General features: G+C 42.6%; 1 protein-coding gene across 3 annotated transcripts in view; it reads right to left on the bottom strand.

Moving 5' to 3' along the window:
• Positions 1-18,949, bottom strand: part of ATRN (attractin) — a 148,365-nt gene that overhangs the window by 61,993 nt on the left and 67,423 nt on the right. For all 3 annotated transcript variants that reach the window (XM_032351276.1, XM_032351274.1, XM_032351275.1), the window contains exons 9-17: positions 18,730-18,913; positions 17,568-17,722; positions 14,703-14,787; positions 7,707-7,927; positions 5,401-5,522; positions 4,435-4,573; positions 2,632-2,822; positions 2,134-2,353; positions 741-926 (exon numbers count right to left, since the gene is read on the bottom strand). In XM_032351276.1, the coding sequence (XP_032207167.1) occupies positions 741-926; positions 2,134-2,353; positions 2,632-2,822; positions 4,435-4,573; positions 5,401-5,522; positions 7,707-7,927; positions 14,703-14,787; positions 17,568-17,722; positions 18,730-18,913 (1,503 nt within the window). The remainder of the gene's footprint in view (positions 1-740; positions 927-2,133; positions 2,354-2,631; positions 2,823-4,434; positions 4,574-5,400; positions 5,523-7,706; positions 7,928-14,702; positions 14,788-17,567; positions 17,723-18,729; positions 18,914-18,949) is intronic.

Here is an 18,949-nt window from a genome sequence, read left to right as displayed (position 1 = left end):
AAAAGATTTTTAAAATTAATTAATTAATTAATTAAAGTACTCTCTACACCCAACGTGGGGCTTGAGCTCACAATCTTGAGATCAAGAGATGCAGGCTTTTCTGACTGGGACACCAGTCAGACTATTCTGTCAAAAATTCCTATTCTAAGGGGATTTCTTAAATGACACAAAAAATTTAAAGAGCCCAAGAGCTTGCCCAACATAGAACAGGGGCTCCTCCCCTCCTCTATCAATCCCATGATGTGGAGGCAGAAGGGATCTTAGCGGTCATCTACCAGAAAGCACTTATTTCACGAATCAGGAGAGGAAGATGTGGAGACATTACGTGGCTTGAGCAATTTGATGCTGAAGGTGGACAAGCTGTTTCTGTACTCCATGCCCTGTCCCACAGGGCTTGATTCTTCTTCTTCTTCTTCTTTTTTAATATATTTATTTATTTGAGACAGAGAGAAAGAAAGAGAGAACGAGTTGGGGGAGGGGCAGAGGGAGAGAATCTCAAGCAGGCTCCCTACTGATCATGGAGGCCGACATGGGGCGCCATCTCACGACTCCGAAATCATGCCCTCATCTGAAATCAAGAGCCGGACGCTTAACCAACGGGGGCGGGGGGGCTGGCGCCCCACCAGTGCTGGACTGTGTGCAAAGGTTCTCCTCTCCTCAGGCAGTCTCCGGTCTTGTCCCTAGAAGTCTGAGAGGCTGACGGCACGACCCCCCAGCAGGAGCTGCACACTTCCACTTACGGGGGCAGCTGCTCATGGTGTACCACTCCATGCACTGGCCGAAAGGGAAGGAGGCCACGTAGGCGTTGGAGTCCACGCACTGCTTCATGTTGCTGCACCACATGCACTCAGAGCTGCCGCTGGTGCATTCCCCGCACGCTGTCCGCAGGGCACACGGCGTCCGGCACTGCTTGGCGCTGTGGTTTGCTGGGAAGCAAATCCAACACAGACACTTAGTGCTCCTGCTACGCTGGCCAAAAGGTCAAAGGCTTTTTGGGATGGGTTGTGACCCACTAATAGGTCATGAAATCAAATCAGGGGGCTACAGTTAAGGTAGGAGAAAACCGAAAACCCAGGTACTGGGCTGGTCAAGTGTATTCACATAGGAGAAAAAACCCTTTCTCTTTCTTTTCAAAGAGCGTTAAGGACAGACATGAGGCAACAAGCAAATCTTTCCAGAAGCGTAGCAGTTCTAAAGCTCCTTGCAGTATATGGGACTCAAGATAACCATCAGGGGTTTTACAACCCAACTGAACATGAAAACTTGTATCTTTGGGGGCAAGAGGGACCACAGCATGCATTAAATGCACTAAAGCATTCAGGACCCAAAATGGCTGAAACGCTCCCCGACAGGAAGCTTAGAAACCATATTTTAAGAGGACTCTTTCAGGGCTATGAATTCTTTTCTCCACCCTTGTACTCCTCGGATGACTTGGAATACCTTCCTAAAATGAGACACGATGTCAATGGCGTCCAGCCTCCCAAGAAGTGCGCACAAAATTCCGCCTACTGCAAGTGAGTCCCTCTGTAGGCTACAATGCTTGTCTCGGCTTGTCTGTGTGCTGCAGATGCTGCCTGTGCCTGCCCACGGGAGGCCTGAAGGCAGCCCACAGGGGAGCTGTGAACCTGAGAAGCGACTCAGCGCCTGCTCCTCAGACCTTCCCTCAGCGCTAGCGCCCTTTAGGGCAGCTTCTCTTTTCTGTCCTATGACTGCTCTCCCCATTGACGCTTTCTGTCTACTGTCCCTTGCAGTGACCTGCTTGCTTTTCTGACCTTTTCTTTGCATTTTTCGTTCCTGCTTCCACAGCGTTTCTCTGCCAACCTTAAGACATCTGCCTTTCAGAGCAATTCTCAGTACTTCGTATGGTCAGCAAACCCAACAATCTCACGTTAATTAGAATGTTAGGTTCTTAGAGTAGTGTTAGTTATTTTTGTTTATGCTTCTGGCTCATACTATTCACAGCCAGAGACTGTTTCCTTCCACTTCTAAGTTTTGCGCTATACTCCGCTTCATATGCTTGGAATCAATACTCCATCTGTTTTTCGTGACTATCTCACACCTCTGAATATCGCACACGCCTCCTACGGTCTCTCAGTGAACTTCCACTGACACGTCATTCGCCCACAGACTCACCAGGCCTCTCACAGACACTGCCATTGAGTGGGTTGATGCAGGTTGCAGCCTTCAAGCCCCGAGTACTGGGCTCTGACAAGATCCCACAGAATCCAGCATCACTGGGCTCAGACGGCATCCACTGTAGCAAAGTATTTGTGAATGGGGACATATCTTCCCAGCACCAGTAGGAGACGTTGATCTTCCGAAGGCCAACCCATGGGGTTAAGGTGAGCTTGGACTACAGGCAGAAGAGATGTAGCTTTGAATACAAGCATTGTCTTGACCAAAAAAACCTTCTAGGTAAAAACCACCAAGTTACATATGCCCCAACAGATAAAGGAAAACCTCCCCATCCAATTCAACCACAGCAGATTAGGACAGACTGTCTTCTTACTCCCTCAACTACACTCATGCACTAGGTACTACGCCTGCTGGGCATACCACGGGGAAGCTGCTTGGGTGCACTCAGTACAAGTGTGGGTACCAGAAGATTCGGTTTTGAGGATGTGAACTCACCATGCTCTGTGATGACTGCATTATCCGCAGCTGCTTAAGGACGAATTCTACCTTCTTCTGGGTTGTAAGAGAAGCCAAAAAGGCATTGTGGTTCCTACAGGACAATTTAGCATTGTCATAATTCTCCTTGGCAGTAGTAATTTTCAAACAGGAGTTTCCAACCAAATGCCAGCTGATGCCACAGATATTTTCTTTTGTGAAGGGAGGAGGGGAAAAAAAATAGAGTTTTAGAAATCACACAAAACTACCATATTACTAGTTCAAATGACCAGAAACCTAAAAGGTTTCAGTGATTTGAATTCCGCAGTACCTCACTAGGATGTGGTGAGGGCATCCAACACACTACTAAGGACCGATGCAGAATACAAGAATGTTAGACTTCACCAGTCCTGCTTCCTGGATCTCAATATTCTAAGGTCCATGCTCTATAACTTGGGGGGAAAAAAATCTTAGGTGCCAGTGCTAGATTTTTAAGCCCCCTTTTGAAGAACAATTAGAAGCAAGACCAAAATCCTAAGAACAGAGAAATGAATATGCAGATTGGAAGGGTGGGGAAGAAAACTAGAGGATGGAAATGAGTCAGTGAGTGAACAAGATGATGATCTTCAAAGGTGCATTGTTTCACATCAAGTGGAATGTAAAATCAAGGGTACAAAACTTCCTGAAAGTTAGGTGGAAAGATCATTTTTAGAAAAAAAGACAAAAAACAAAAAACCCTAAGTGATACAGGTGGAGCAAACAGGGTTAAGACTGTAATCTGCTCCTGTGTTCACCCTGCACCCAACCAGCTCAGCTCTGTGTCCTGAGCTGCACAGAAGTTCTGTATGCTTCCTGGAAGACAGGGAACAAGCAAGGCAACTTTGCCAGAACTGAGTAACCTGGACACACCAACGATGCCCGTGACTGGTCAGTGAGGCAAGTGGAACATGCCCCAGAAAAGGGGTCATTTAAGAGCAAACAAGGTGTGCTCTTTCAAGTGTGGCATCAGTGTCACTACTCATTAAAATGCAGATTCTGGGGCCCCACCCCCAATGTGCACCAGAACCTGAGTCCTGACAAGACCCTCTGGTACTCTGTAGTACACTGAAGTCTGCTACAATGAGGTAAACAACACGCAGCTCACACTCGAGCAAGACGAATCCAGTACTCTCAAAGGACACTGAGAAGGGGCCTGGCAGAGTGTGCTGCTGTGTGCGTGCTTCGGAAGCTGTGCAGAACCATCGATGCCCCCTTCTTGGAAATCCCGGGTAAGCAAATATATCACAGAATTTCTGCTGTGGCTGGCTGGCCTGAGGCCCTCAACTCTTCGTCCTCAACCTCAGCTGCTGTAAACTGAGGTGTTCAGGACTGGAGAGCACCTCTGGAGGTTGCTGGTGAGAAAACCATTTCCCCTCCTTCTTGTCAGAAGGTGCTGACAGCCTGATCCCAGTGGCAAGAAGTGTCTACCAAGTGGCCCACAGACTGGCGGCCAAGACTGCTGCTTTCGATTGCTAGGTGACCAGAGCAGAGGTGATCAGGGACAGTGGAGCAGGCTCGATGACATGGAGCCAAGTTGTCATTCCATTCTCCAGAGCAGCAGATAATGCTTCACTTTATTTCAAAGGACAGAAGCAGCAAATGCTTAAGAATTGTACTTTCATTTTAAGAAAATAACCACAATAGTGGAATGGGGGAATGAATGGATAAAAAGTTTGTTCCCTCTCTTGGGTGCAGTCTAGGCTGCACAGTATTGGGGGCGGGGGTGTGTGTTTGTGTGTGAAGTCTCTGGACCCACACACACCCAGATGCCCCTACGAGGCCTACCAGGCAGAGCGATGCACTCCTGATTGCGGGGCTCCCACTGGCAGTTCTGGTCCAGGGCACAGCTCCTGCAGCTGGTCTTCTTGTTACAGTAGTACATGGGGTTATCCTTGGGACAATTCTCGTATCTGGAAATGGAGGTCTAGAACACAGCAGACAAAAGCTTTTCCCTTAATCCATGGACAGAACTCACGGTAAGGACAGAATACTAAAATCAACAAAATCTAATTGAGGAAGCAAACTGCAAATAAAGACATAAGATGCAGGTGAGGCGGCCCTGCGGTGGAAAGACTGTGCTGAAATCTTTCACACAGGACATGTCCTGTTCCAGCAAGGAGGCAAGGCACTCTTTTAAACACCATGCTTTTACCTGCTCAGCTGTGAAATGGGGGTGTTCAACCTGCCGCTTTTCAAATGCCTCCTGAACAGTCTAAAACTCTCATACTTTATGAACTGCTTTACAGAATAAACTGTCAAAAACTACAGAGATGGAGTCACTGTATCTTTTTCTGTCCTATCACCCAAGTAAAAAAATCATAAATGGTGAGCATAAATTACACTGAGCCATGATATAACATAAGACAAGGAGATTTCGTTAAGTTGCCTGACTCACCTTCAGTCTCAAGTCCTAACTTGCTCCCCAAAGCTTGCACGGGTAGAGTGAGCTCACCATGACAAGCCTCACACCAAGAATAGAGGACCTAGCTAGAGCCATGCCTAGGGAGTGGGGAGTACACAGAGTAACAGTCCTGCCTTCTTCTAAGACATGACACACCAATCCTGTGGCTAGCAAGACCTTCGAAATTAGGAAGTATATAGCATCCCTTCCAAAAAGAAAGCCTGTAACTACACTGGAGGTTTTGAAAAATACCTCTGGGCCAGTATTTGTGTGACACACACCATAATCTCACCCTTAACCTGCCCTGGGGTTTCTTCATCCCCTGTAACCCTTGAGAAGCGGCCCCTGACCTGGCCTTCCGTGCAGCTCTGGTTCACGGGGAAACAATGGTCACTGCACCAGTGACAGTCATTGGTGTTGGCTGTGCAGCTGTAACAATCCGTGTGCTGGTCACATCTGTCGTGGTCAAGAGCTATGAAAAAAAGAAGAACTCATCAACTGTGACAGTTTCGCCTTAGAAAAGTCACAGGCCAATAGCTGCTATTGAGCACAACCTGAGACTAAGGTTTGAAAATAAAAAAAAAAAAAATGTAACAAGGGTTGGGAAGTAAAAAAAGAAGAAAAACTGGCAGGAAAATATATCAGTGTGTTCAGGTTAAAATAGTATTTGGAAATAAATAAACATTTTGAAAAAACACTATTTTGTGAGAAGCCTGGGTGGCTCAGTCATTAAACATCTGCCTTCAGCTCAGGTCATGATCCCAAGGTCCTGGGATCGAGCACCGCTTTGGGCTCCCAGACTCAACAGGAAGTCTGCTTCTCCCTCTCCCATTCCTCCAGCTTGTGTTCCCTCTCACTGTCAGATAAATAAGTAAAAATTTAAAAAAAAAAAAAAAAGAGAGAGAGAGAAAAGTATTTTGTAAACTTCCATGCCCCCACCAAGAGTACACTAGAGGGAAAAAGAAAGATAGGTTAATTTAATTCAACACAATGAGATATAAGAGAAGTAGGTCTGGTTCTTTGAATACTTCTCTTTCCAAGGAAAGAAAGCAATTAGTGTTCTAATGAACACCAAGAGCTGCCCAAGAGACAAACAAAGTAATGCAGAAGACCAAGCCATTGCTCTAGCTACAAATGCAAAGCTAATCTGGAGGAGGAAGCAGGCAGCACCACAGAACCCCAAAAGAGACACTAGGCTGAGCTACAATTTATACATGTATGTAAGTCTAAGAGTACAAATGTGAGAACTTCTGGGCTACTGCAGACCTTTTATATCTCCTACTGACCCTAGAGAGGTCAAGATCAGCAAAAAGAGAGAGGCTGCACAACCATGCTGCTTGATCTACTGATCCACTTAAGGACATGGCACATGGCGGAACCCAAAGACAAGACAGCCAGCCCCCTGCTCTGCCACACACACAAAGCATGCTCTTTAGGTTATTCTACCTCCCCTGTCACCACCCCAAGGACTGGGCCCAAAGAGAAAGCAGAGTGACCAGAGATGCAACATTTGAGATGAGTTCATAGCAAAGAGGTTGACATCGAACCACCTACGGTAATCAAACATTGCTTCCTATACTCATGCACATTTAATTTGGTTTAAAAAGAAAAAAAAAAATTTCACGAATTTTATTCATTTGAAGAGACAGTGTAAATACTGTCTATCCCTACTAGGTTCTGGTCCTCTCAGTTCTCCACCACTCACTGGAAAGTGTCTGGATCCCCCTTTGGGGATCTATGATCATTTTACTTTGGAGCACTCCAGCAGAGTGAAAACTGACTTTATCTACCATAACCCTCAAGGTAACTTGCTACATACCAACTCTAACAGTTAAGAAATTTAGTCAACATTCTTTAAAATAATTGAAGTGAACAAATATTTTGCAGAGACTTTTTTAAAAAAGGATTTCTTAGTTCTTACATCACTGTATTACACAGCGCTACATGTCACAGCAAAAGCATAAGGAGCCAAATAGGCAAGATGAAAAAAGCTTAGAAAACATAAGGGGTGGTTCTAGAAGCCAGGAGCACTGGTCATACTTAGCAACTCTCTGTCTTGCTATCACCACTGTGCCCAACTAGAGAAGCTAGAAAAGAATACTTTGCAAAGACAGCAACTCTACCTCTATTCTTTATCTACTCTAAAATAGCTTTTCCAGGTTGGCCCTCTTAATCTCACCCTTAGCCTTAGAATTGCAGAATCCAGTAAGGTAGCCACCAGTCTCATGTAATTCTTGATTTAAATTAATGAAAGTTTAAAATTCATCGGTCTCAAGTGTCTCTGGCTAGTAGCTCCCATACTGAGACAATGCATAATAGTACATTTCCATTATCACAAAAAGGTCCTATTGTATTGTATCGCCAAGACCAACTGCCAGGCTTAGGAGCTGGTATACAAAATCGATGCAATGCCAAGGAGGTTTTGTCTCCATCATTCACAGACAGCTTCTAGGAGCCACATGGCATGTTCCCATCCACTGTAAAGAGGTTTACAAAACTATTTTCAAACACCCATAAAGCCTGTGCACCAGTCATTACCAAGCCATTTTAGATAATAAAATGAACATAAAAAATGCACATGTGCTAGATACCTTCATAATTCAGATAAAGTGAGATTTCGAATTAATTAAATTTTGAGAAAAGGAAAAAAACATACTTCTTTTGGAAAAACATTCCGATTTTAACTTTTCTTCTTGTGCTTCAGTGGCCAATTCCCAGAAGATACACTGAGATGACCCCGTATCCCACACACACCGGATGCCAGGTCCTGCTGCCAGACAAGCAGCTTCACTCCTGTGTGCTCCACACTGTTCTGAGGTAAATACGAGGATGTCACTGAGGAGGAGACTATTGAAACCACCAAATACATACATGGTGCTAAAAGGGGGGAAAAAAAAGGAGAGTAGTTTACTGAAGGTTTCTATATATAAATGCACATATGCTTTTTATAATCTTCAGATAAAATGTCCCCAAAGGTCCATCAATTCAGGATGTGATATAAGTAAACTCTGGTATATCCACACAATGAAAATGGCAGTTGGTAGATGTAAAAAGGAATGAGGACAATATCTACATTCTGCTATGTGGTGATCTTTAGGATACACTGCTATGTGGGAAAAAAAATAAAACGCAGAGAAAAGTATATATTGGATGCAACCATTTATCTAGTGAGGGAAGAAGGAAAACACACACACACACACACACACACACACACACACAATATCATTTTTCATTTTAAAAACTGTAACAACAGGATGCCTGGGTGGTACAGTCGGTTAAGCATCCAACTCTTGGTTTCAGCCCAGGTCGTGATCTCAGGGTTGTGAGATCAAGCTCCACGTCCGGCTCTGCACTTAGCACGGTGTCTGGTTGGGACTCTTTCTCCCTTTCCCTCTGTCCCTCCTCCCCCCTCAAATAAATAAAACTTTAAAAATTACAAATATAAAAACAAGGAAACAACAAAGTTTCTCTTTAACTTCTCTTCTTAAAAGGGCTAGAAACAGTGACCAACCTAGTAGCGGTAAATATGACTAGTACTTAGATTGCAATATCTAAAAACCATTCTTTCCCCTAACCCTCAGAAAAAAACCACATAGGACTCTTTAAAGGCAACCTCTAGGAAGTCAGATTTAAAAACAAAAGAAAAAACAGGGGCACCTCGGTGGCTTAGTCATAAAGTGTCTGCCTTCGGCTCAGGTCATGATCCCGGGGTCCTGGGATCAAGCGCCACATAGGGCTCCCTGCTTTGCAGGAACCTGCATCTCCCTCCCCCTCTCCCCCTGCTTGTTCCCTCTCTCGCGCTCTGTGTGTGTGTGTGTGTGTGTGTGTGTCTATCAAATAAATAAATAAATAAAATCTTTAAAAAAAAAAAAAAAAACCCAAACAAGAAAAAACAACTAGGGAGAAAAAATCAGCAGTGGTACATTAGGGAGACAGGCTCTACAGAATTAGTCAAGGCAAGACACTAAACAAACAGTAACAACAACGGGCAGTGGTGATGGTGGGAGAATCAGAATCCACACCTGATATTACCTAAAAGATTTGGTTTTCAACAAAATGTTACAGTACATACAGGGTCACCTGCATGGCTCAGTGGATTAAGTGTCTGCTTTCAGCTCAGGTCATGATCCCAGGGTCCTGGAATCAAGTCCCACACTGGGGTACCTGCTCAGTGGGGAGCCTGCTTCTCCTGCTACCTCTCCTGTTCCCTGGCTTGTGCTCTGTCTCTCTCTCTCTCTCTCTCTCAAATAAGTAAATATATAAAATCTTAAAAACAAACAAACAGGGGTGCCTGGGTGGCTCAGTGGGTTAAGCCTCTGCCTTCAGCTCAGGTCATGATCCCAGGGTCCTGGGATCAAGCCCCACATCGGGCTCTCTGCTCAGCAGGGAGCCTGCTTCCCCATCTCTCTCTCTGCCTGCCTCTCTGCTACTTGTGATCTCTGTCAAATAAATAAAATCTTAAAAATAAATAAATAAATAATAATTGTATAATCTGAAGAAAAGAAATGAAAAAATATCAAAGAAAATGAAAAGAGAAAATGCTTCAGAGACTTGCAGGACACTGTCAAGAATCCAACATAAACATAATGGGAGTCTCAGAAGGAAAGAAGTGAGAGAGAACAGAAAACACACTTAAAGAAGTAATAGCTGAAAACTCCCCAAATTTGGTAAAAATGATTACTTTACACACCCATCCATAAAGCTCACCAAACTCCAACAAGAACAATAAAAAAAGATCCATTTACACACATTATAATAAAAAAACTGCACAGGGTAACTCATAGAAGAGAATCACATTAATATTAATGGCTGAGACACAATGGAGGCCAGAAGGCAGAGAAAGAAGATACTGAAGTAATGGAAAGGAAAAAAAAAAAGTCAAATAAGAATTCTCTACCCAACAAAACTATTCTTCAAAAATTAAACTAAAATAAAGACCTCCCGAGAGAAACAAAGATTAAGAAAATTCTTTGCTGTCAGGCCTTATGAAAAATAGTAAAGTAACAATTATAATTAAAGACTTTAATATCTCACTCTTAATAATGAGAGAACAACTAGGAATAAAATTAACAAGGATACACAAAACTTGAACATTACAACCAATATGACCTGCTGGCGTCTGTGCAACACCACCACCTAAATAAAGGAGCACACATATTCTTTTCAAGGGCACATGGAACAATCTCCCAGAGAGACCATATATGCTAGGCCATTACAAACAAACAAACAAAAACAAGAATGCAGTGTTTTTTGTCTTTGTATTTTTAGGGAAGGAAATCTTCGAAGTATGTTCTCTGATCATCAAAATGGAATTAAATCATAAATAAACAGGCAGAAAAATCTTTGAACTCCACAATTATTTGAAAAATAAAGAAAATATTCTGAATAACCTATGGGTCAAAGAAGAAATCACAAAGGAACTTAGAAAATATTTTTAACTAAATGAAAACAAAAATACGCCATTTCAGGGGCGCCTGGGTGGCTCAGTGGGTTGGGCTGCTGCCTTCGGCTCAGGTCATGATCTCAGGGTCCTGGGATCGAGTCCTGCATCGGGCTCTCTGCTCAGCAAGGAGCCTGCTTCCTCCTCTCTCTCTCTGCCTGCCTCTCTGCCTACTTGTGGTCTCTCTCTGTCAAATAAATAAATAAAATCTTTAAAAAAAAAATACGCCATTTCAAAATTTATGGGATGGGATTAAAGTAGTACTTAGAGACAAACTTATAGCTTTAAACACATATATGAGGAAAAAAAAAAAAAAGAATCTAAAATCAGTAACCAAAGCTTCCACCTTTAGTAAAGAAAAGCAAACTAAACCCAAAGCAATCAGAATGGAGGAAATGATATCAAGAAGAAACAATAAAATAAATAGAGAAAAATGAAAATAGAAATTTGTTCTTTGACAAGATCAATAAAACTGACAACCCTTTAGCTAGACTGACAAAGAGCAAAGACAGAAGATTAATTAACAAAATCAGGAATGAAGAATGGACATTATTGACCTTCAAGAAATTAAAAAGCCTATAAAGAAATACTATGAACTTTTATACCAACAAATTAAACAACTTAAATGAAACAAACTCCTGGCAAGACTGATTATCAAAACTATCTAGTTTCTCAAAAAATTTAAAAATAGAACTACAATATGATCTAGAAATTCCACTTCTGGGTATATAACCAAAAGAACTGAAAGCTAGGACACAGATATTTGTACATCTATGTTTATAGCAGCATCATGTTGCAAAAGGCAAAAGGTGTAAGCAAACCAAGTATCTACCAACAGAAGAATGGATAAACATGGTATACATATATGAGAGTATTATTCAGCCTTAAAAAGGAAAGAAATTCTAACACCTGCTAAAACATGGATGAATGAATCTTAAGGCAATTATGCTAAGTGAAATAAGCTAGCCACAAGAGGACAAATACTGTATGATTCCAGGTAAGGTACCCGAGGTAGTCAGATTCACAAAGACAGAAGCTAGTGTGCTGGTTGCCGAAGGCAGGGGCAGGGCAGAACGGGAAGCTGTTGTTCAGTGGGTATAGAGCTTCAGTTTGTGTGATAAAAAATGTTCGGGAGATGAATGGCAGTGATGGTTGCTCACAATGTGTGCCACTAGTCCACACACTTTAAAAACAGTTAAGATGGGGGCGCCTGGGTGGCTCAGTGGGTTAAAGCCTCTGCTTTCGGCTCAGGTCATGATCTCAGGGTCCTGGGATCGAGCCCCACCTTGGGCTCTCTGCTCAGCAGGGAGCCTGCTTCCCTCTCTCTCTGCCTGCCTCTCTGCCTGCTTGTGATCTCTCTGTGTGTGAAATAAATTTTAAAAATCTTTAAAACAAAACAAAAAAACCGCTATGGTGGGAGGCCAACGCCAGCAAATGATAGGCTTTGTCTCACAGGTATCTATCTATCTACCACATACACGGTACCTCTATGCCTCTTGTGTGCCATTTGCTGGGACATCCTCAACCCTGCCAACCACTGTGCCAGATTAGAACCTGAAGAAAGAGGCTAGGCGCTATACAGACAGAAGACACAACACCATCCTTAAACATAATCATCTCTTGGGACACCTGGGTGGCTCAGTCAGTTAAGTCACTGCCTTCTGCTCAGGTCATGATCCCAGGGTCCTGGGATCGAGTCCCGAACCCGGCTCCTTGCTCTGCAGAGAGCCTGCTTCTTTCTCCACCTCTGCCTGCCATAATAATCTCTTGCAAAATCTAAGAACAGAAACAAGATCACTGGGCAGAAGAGACAGAGAAGTGGACTCCAGAGCATATAAAGGAGAACCTGCTAATCACTGTTGTCTCTGGAAAAGGAAGGGGCTTCCTTCTTAGGTCAGTTTTCCATCCCTGGACCTTTTAAAGGGGATGACGGCATGGAGTAGAAGTTTTGAGCAGATGACTTTAGGATCTCTTCCAACTCTGAGATCCTCTGATCTGCCAGGAAGTTTAGAACGAACCCACAATGAGGCATCAAGTCATTCACTCTCACTTGCCTCAACTGCCTTCAAATTAACAGAAGACTAACTTATGAAAGCATAAAGATTTTTGTGGCTAAGTATCTGTTATATACTATATCTAGAAATGGACACATTTCAATGACCAAAAATGAAGCTGATGTTTAATTTTTAATCTCACGATGGGTTTAGTATCACATTAAGCAGTCTGGATTCAACTAGTCAATCTGCTGCTTAAACCAAAGAAGCTCCACCCTCTCCCAGTACAGCTGGTGTTTTCAGCAATTCTGAATCCATCTGGTCACACGTTGGCTATATGAGGTACGCAGAGTCCTTCAAAAAGGCCTGGAGCAGGCAACTGAAAGGAACAGCCACCTCTACGCAGCCCCAGGGCCTCACGGCCAGCTCCTCAGCCCACCGCCTTACAAAACCCGAGAGGACAGTAGGTAATTGACCGGACGGCAGACCCAAAGCTGCTGGCAGACTAAGAAAACCACCACTTGGGATACGAAGAAATGATTTCCACGTTCTCTCTCAGTAAATTCTTCCACAAAATGAAACTAGACAAGGCCTCTCTCGTCATCTGCTGCCCCCTCCAGCCCTGCCCCGTACACCCAGATGATTCGCAGATAGGCCCCAACACACCACTGGAATTACACAGAAATGAAAACATCATGGTAAGTCAGGCAAGCCATTCCTAATTTTGATTCATGGCTCAAGTGTGTCGTCTGGTAAAGTGTCATCTTCTCTGAGTCTGAATAGAACCTTAGAATATTTTAATAGACGATCCATTTATCTGCTGGTTACTATCACCAGACTAGGAGCTGCTACAATTTAGCGAATGTCTATTATCTGCCAAATACTGTGCTGGGAGAAGCAGGGGCATAAAGATGAATGGAGGCCAGGCACCCACTAGCAAGGTATGACGAAACAGCCCACTGCTTTTCAGATGAAAGCATCAAGAGGGACTCACTAGAAAACCTCAGGGTTTTCCTCACTGAGGAAGTATCAGCCTACAATTTAAGGGGACACTTAAAATCAGTATGGGTGTCAGCCTATACTATCACATGTTCTCACAGGAAAATCATGTTTATCACTAAACTGCAGCTGAGTGATTCCTTTAAGAAGTTGTCACCTTTCCCCAGTATCGAAGTAACTGGATTTTGCCCATTCTTCCTTCATGACATCGTCAAGACATGCTGCCTTCTCAGCTTTTCTAATCCCACATCTCCATCTCATCTTGCATCATAACAACAGAAATTCTGAAAGCCAGGGGAGTCCTAACATAATGTAGGCATTGTCGCATTTCAGAAGTTTCAGGATTGCTAAGGCTCAGAATTTTAGGTCAAATAGACAACACTCCTAACAGCTGAAACAAAATGGGGAAAATTAAGAATATGACTAGGCTTTAGAATATGACTAGGTTTAACAAATCACAAATTTTTCTTTCTTTCTCTTTCTTTCTTTCTTTTTAAGATTTTATTTTTAAGTAACCTCTACACCCAATATAGGGCCCAAGACCACAACCCTGGGATCAAGAATTTTTACGTGCTCTGCCGACTGAGCCGGCTAGGTGCCCCAACAGATCACAGATCTTTAAGGCACACTGTGAGGAACGGGCAGAGTGGCCATTCTAGATTCCCCTTCTCCAGGGGCAGATATAGTTAACTCGGGCCAGGCATTTTTGAGCAACACAACAAAATGTAGTAGAGACTTCAGAATATCAATGATTGCACATTTATCTGCAGGAAGCTTCATAACTTCCCCACCTCTGTTCTTCCATCTTATCCATCTGAAATGCCCTCTCTCTTTTTTTTAATCCCTCCTTCCTACTTGATCTGACAAAGAGAAACCTGACAACCCAAGCACCACAACAACAGTGAACAGCGCGGCGCATGAGACCATACCACAAGACCTCCTGTTGTCCCATGCATGCAGACCGCACCAAACAGAGCATACTTCCGCATGCTAACAAACAGGGCATCAGAAGTAATTAAAATCCACATCAGACATCTTAAATATAAATCAGGAAATTCAGACCTACGTAGCTCTGCAACAAACTAATGGGCTGAGGGAATCCCAAAAATAATATGTAAGTCCGAGTCCACTTTCTCATGTTCAACTCCATTTCCATCGCTACACCACACATAAACATTAAACACAAGAGAAAAGAACAAGCACTTCTTCAGTTAATTACCTGTTGTGTAAGACTGCGGAATGGCCAAATCTGTTGACATCATGGTGGAGATCAGGTCTGGGAAGCACTGACCAGCGGTCACAAGCTAGGAGCAAGAAAAACATATTTCAGAAGGAACTGCTCTTCATAATCAGTAGGAACTGGCATCTTCTTTTGGAAGAAGACTGCAATAAGCACAACCTCATAAAATGTATTTCTCGGTTTTTCTTAATCAAGTCATTATTGCTGAGGTTAAATGGGGCAACAGTGGAAAAGCATGGCATGGATGAAGGGTATAGGATAATACGGCAATTCTAATTCATCAATGTATCCAATATCCATGATGCTCACTCATTCTGTTGCCCATCAAGTTTACCAACCAGAACGTTTCCTAACTTGGGTAAATTTTGTATTTTTTAAAATTTATGTAAGTAAAACACGTGCCCTCCATAATTATTTTCCACTCCATATTGATTTGCCCAAACTCAGTAGCTAAAATAGGAAAATACAGGTGGAGACTGAAAACTAAATAAATAGATAAATATATAAAAAATTCAAACTTCAAGTCCTCTCCTAGAACCCCTAGCATCTACTGATTTTCCTTTGTCCTGACCCATGACAGCAATTCTTCTCTGGACCTTTTTTCATCCAACTGGTACGGCAGAACCCTGCCAACCTCACTCACACTCCCTCTCTGAAACAGTCATATTTTCATGCTCACTAAGCAAGTGCTCTTCTACTCGATCCAGCCCTTCATTCGACCTTACCAACAACAGTTTTTGCTTCCTTCTCCCCAGCCTAGACTCTGTGGTGGTCTTCTTCACACAGAGAAGAGGCCATCAGTCCTCAAAGCTTCCTGCCTACCCACCTTGCTTCTCAAAAACCACACGGTGACAGGGACTCTTTCTTCCTGTCTCACCTGGCTTTTACCACAACATTTAATTGTGCACAAGGAAGCACTCAACTACACCTTCTCTTCCCACAGAGAAGTGGGGCTTTTTCTTTTCTTTCTTTACTCTAGTCAACATTCATGGTATACCTCTTACATGACTGCAATCTGGATTACTCCTCCCTGTCTAGAAGCTAACAAACACCATCTTTTGTTGCGAAATCCAAAAGGCTCTCCAGTCCTTGTCTTCCTTGAGTCCTCTGTAGCCACTGTTAACAGCTCCCTCACAGGTCATCCATCTTGCCTCGTGACCCTCCTGCTTCTCTAACAGGAGTCCAACCATTCTGACTCTCTGCCTGATGACACATGCTCCCTAGAGGCTCGTCCCTGCCTAATCTCTGTATGGGTCAGTCCCACGGTCATCTCCAGATGAACATGCCTCCAAACCCATTGTATTCCCTTCCTTGCAACCCAGCCCCCTCTCCTTCTGCTTCCAACCTGGTAAAAAGCACCGTCTACCACGGCCACACCAGGTACCTGGCAATAAGGATGCGTTTGCCTCTCTCAAAACACATCCAAACAATCCTCAAGTTCCCAGCAGTTCTTAAACCCATCTCTCTCGAACCTCACTGCCACTTCAACAGCCTTGGCTCCAAACCTCCTCAGGATTTTGCAACAGCCCCCTAACTCCTCTCTTGTCCCTTCCCAACTACTCACCACAATGCCACAAAGAGATCTTCTTAAGACACAAATACGATTCCATCAGCTCTTATGTAAGATTCTTCAAAAAGCCCAAATTCCTTAGCATGGCATAACAAGTCTCTCAAGATCTGACTAATCTGCTGGCTGCTGGCTTCTCTAGTTCTGCCGGAAGCCGTTCCTCCCTGATGTGCAGCTGATAGAGCCCAAACTCTGATACTCAGAGGCCCCAGGTATGTGGCAGAGTGTCTTTTTGCCACTGTGTCTCTGTACATGGGTTGTTGCGTAACTTCACTTAGCTGACTTCCTCCGGACCCAGACCCTCCTTAAGAAGGCCTTCCCTGATCATGACCCATTTCCTCCTGAGTTAAGGCATGCCCAGAGATGCTCTCACATATTCCTCTCAAAGCAAGTAACACCCTGAATTGCAATTATATTGTCTGCTCAGTTTTCGGCCTCCCCCACTGTGAGGCCAAGCACTGTAATTTACTCATCTTACAGTCCCCGAGCTCAGTAGCGGGCACATAAACATCTCTTAAAAAAGAACATCTGATGATTACTTAAACAAGAGAACGACTAGTATTTGTTTTGCGTGAACAAATACTGCCCTCTTCTGGTCAAGTATATTGCCACACCAAAAAACGTTTAAATTCCATGTCAAAGTAATGACTTCAAGAAGGTGTAAAACCAATTTTTTAGGAAATGTGATAAAGCTATTAGTCAGACCAACTTAACGCAATGCTGATGGTCACAACTACATAAGACTATTATATAAGGCATTCGTTTGTAACACAGAAGAGGCTGGTCACTCCAACTCACCTTCAAAAATTAACATTCAATCAATTAATGGGAGTGTTTCACGTAATAGAACTTAATATAGAAAAATAAATTTAAAACTTAAATAAGCAATATAAAAAAGAACTTAAGATATAAGTAATGCTTTTTTAAAATACATGTATAATATTTGTCACATGAATACAAAAAATACCATTTGGACTCTTTCAAACAGCCCAATTTTAACTGGCGATATTTTCAGTTTCTTTTAAAATGCTCCTTACAGGGGCACCTGGGTGGTACGGATGGTTAAGCATCCGACTCTTAATTTTGAAAATGGTCATGATCACAGGGTCATAAGATCAAGCTGTGTGCTGACTCTGCGCTGGGTGTGGAGCCTGCTTAAGATACTCTTTCTTTCCCTACCATCCCCCACTCCTTCTCTGTCTCTAAAAAAAAAAAAGGAAAATGTTACTCATGGATAAAAAAGATTCTTGAAACTAAAATGGCTTTGGGAAACTTACCAATGTCATAAGCCATAAAATCTGAAGAGAAGCATTTGGCACCATGGCTCATGGATGTGTCGTTGTGTGTGTTTCCTCCAAACACCAGCATGGTTCCACTCACTATCACAGCTGTGTGTAAGTAACGGAAAAATCGGCTGTCCTTAAGAATGGTCCTTTTGAGTTTATTTAAAAATAATAAATACAAGGTTAGTTTTTTAGAATATTTATCATCTATTTGCTTGCAAACACAACCATTTTCTTAACTTCAGATCCAAATGTGCAAATACTTCTAGATTTTCCCCTATATATGTTACTTTGTCAACAATAAATAAATACATAATCTTAAAGGCCTATGAAAATTTTGACAAAACATATTGAGAATCTTAAAACTGTTCCTACCTTATGACCCTATAATTGCAGTTTCTGGGTAGAAATCACATCAAATACAGATGAAAGCTTACATATAATGCCTTAATAATAAGACAACAACTAGAAACCAAAAATTCCAACAGCTCAGTCTCAGTACACCCACATGACAGCAATTACACAGCCACTAAAAATGACAGACATTTTAACGATAGAACGTAAATGGGTATCCATAGCTGGTCTCAAACACAAAAAGAAAGAAACCAGTGCTTTATATAATGACACTATTTTATAACTCAATTTGCTGTACATTTATTAAAATTAGCACACTTTATATATAGTTCAATTTATAACGGAGGAGAGTTCTAACTCAGGTCCTGAAACCCCTCTACTTGATTATTTCATGCAATGATGCCAGTAATTAAGCCCAAAGATGACACTTTAGTCATCAAGGTTAAAAAATGGATATATTTTACTTAATTACAGCAATGTGCATACATTACAGCTTTGCAGAATGATCTATTCCTCAGGATTTTGAAGAGCAAAAATTTTATAGAGGTATTGAGGATATGAAAATTGAAAGAACAGTCAAAAAACGTCAAGCGTTTTCTAATCAATCTCCTACAAAATTTTAGAATAATGCTATGAAATAAATACTAGGTATATTATTACTTTCTGCTTCCTTCCCAATTTCTCTATCTACAATGCTGAAGAGAATTATCTGCTAGACCTAGAACAAAAATAGAGCCCAATATTTTCCCAGCAATTGCTAGAATTCACACCTTAGAGTAAAAGCTCAAGAAAAAGCACCCACCACATCTGGGTGTCCACATCGTATCTGTAGAGATCATCTGCGAGGCGGTACTTATTGGCACTGAAAGCCTTATAGCCCCCATGAACATAAAGGGCCTTGGTCCTATGGTCATAGACACTGCTATGACCATAGCCCCCTTGGACAAGGGCACCATTCGTTTGTAATATACTCCACGTGTTCTTAGCTGGAAGAGGAAAACAGTTAAAGACAAACATTGCAG

Source organism: Mustela erminea, chromosome 7 (assembly GCF_009829155.1).
Source record: "Mustela erminea isolate mMusErm1 chromosome 7, mMusErm1.Pri, whole genome shotgun sequence".
Taxonomy (NCBI): domain Eukaryota; kingdom Metazoa; phylum Chordata; class Mammalia; order Carnivora; family Mustelidae; genus Mustela; species Mustela erminea.
The sequence above is the reverse complement of the archived record's forward strand: the minus strand, read 5'-3'. Positions and strand labels throughout refer to the sequence as shown.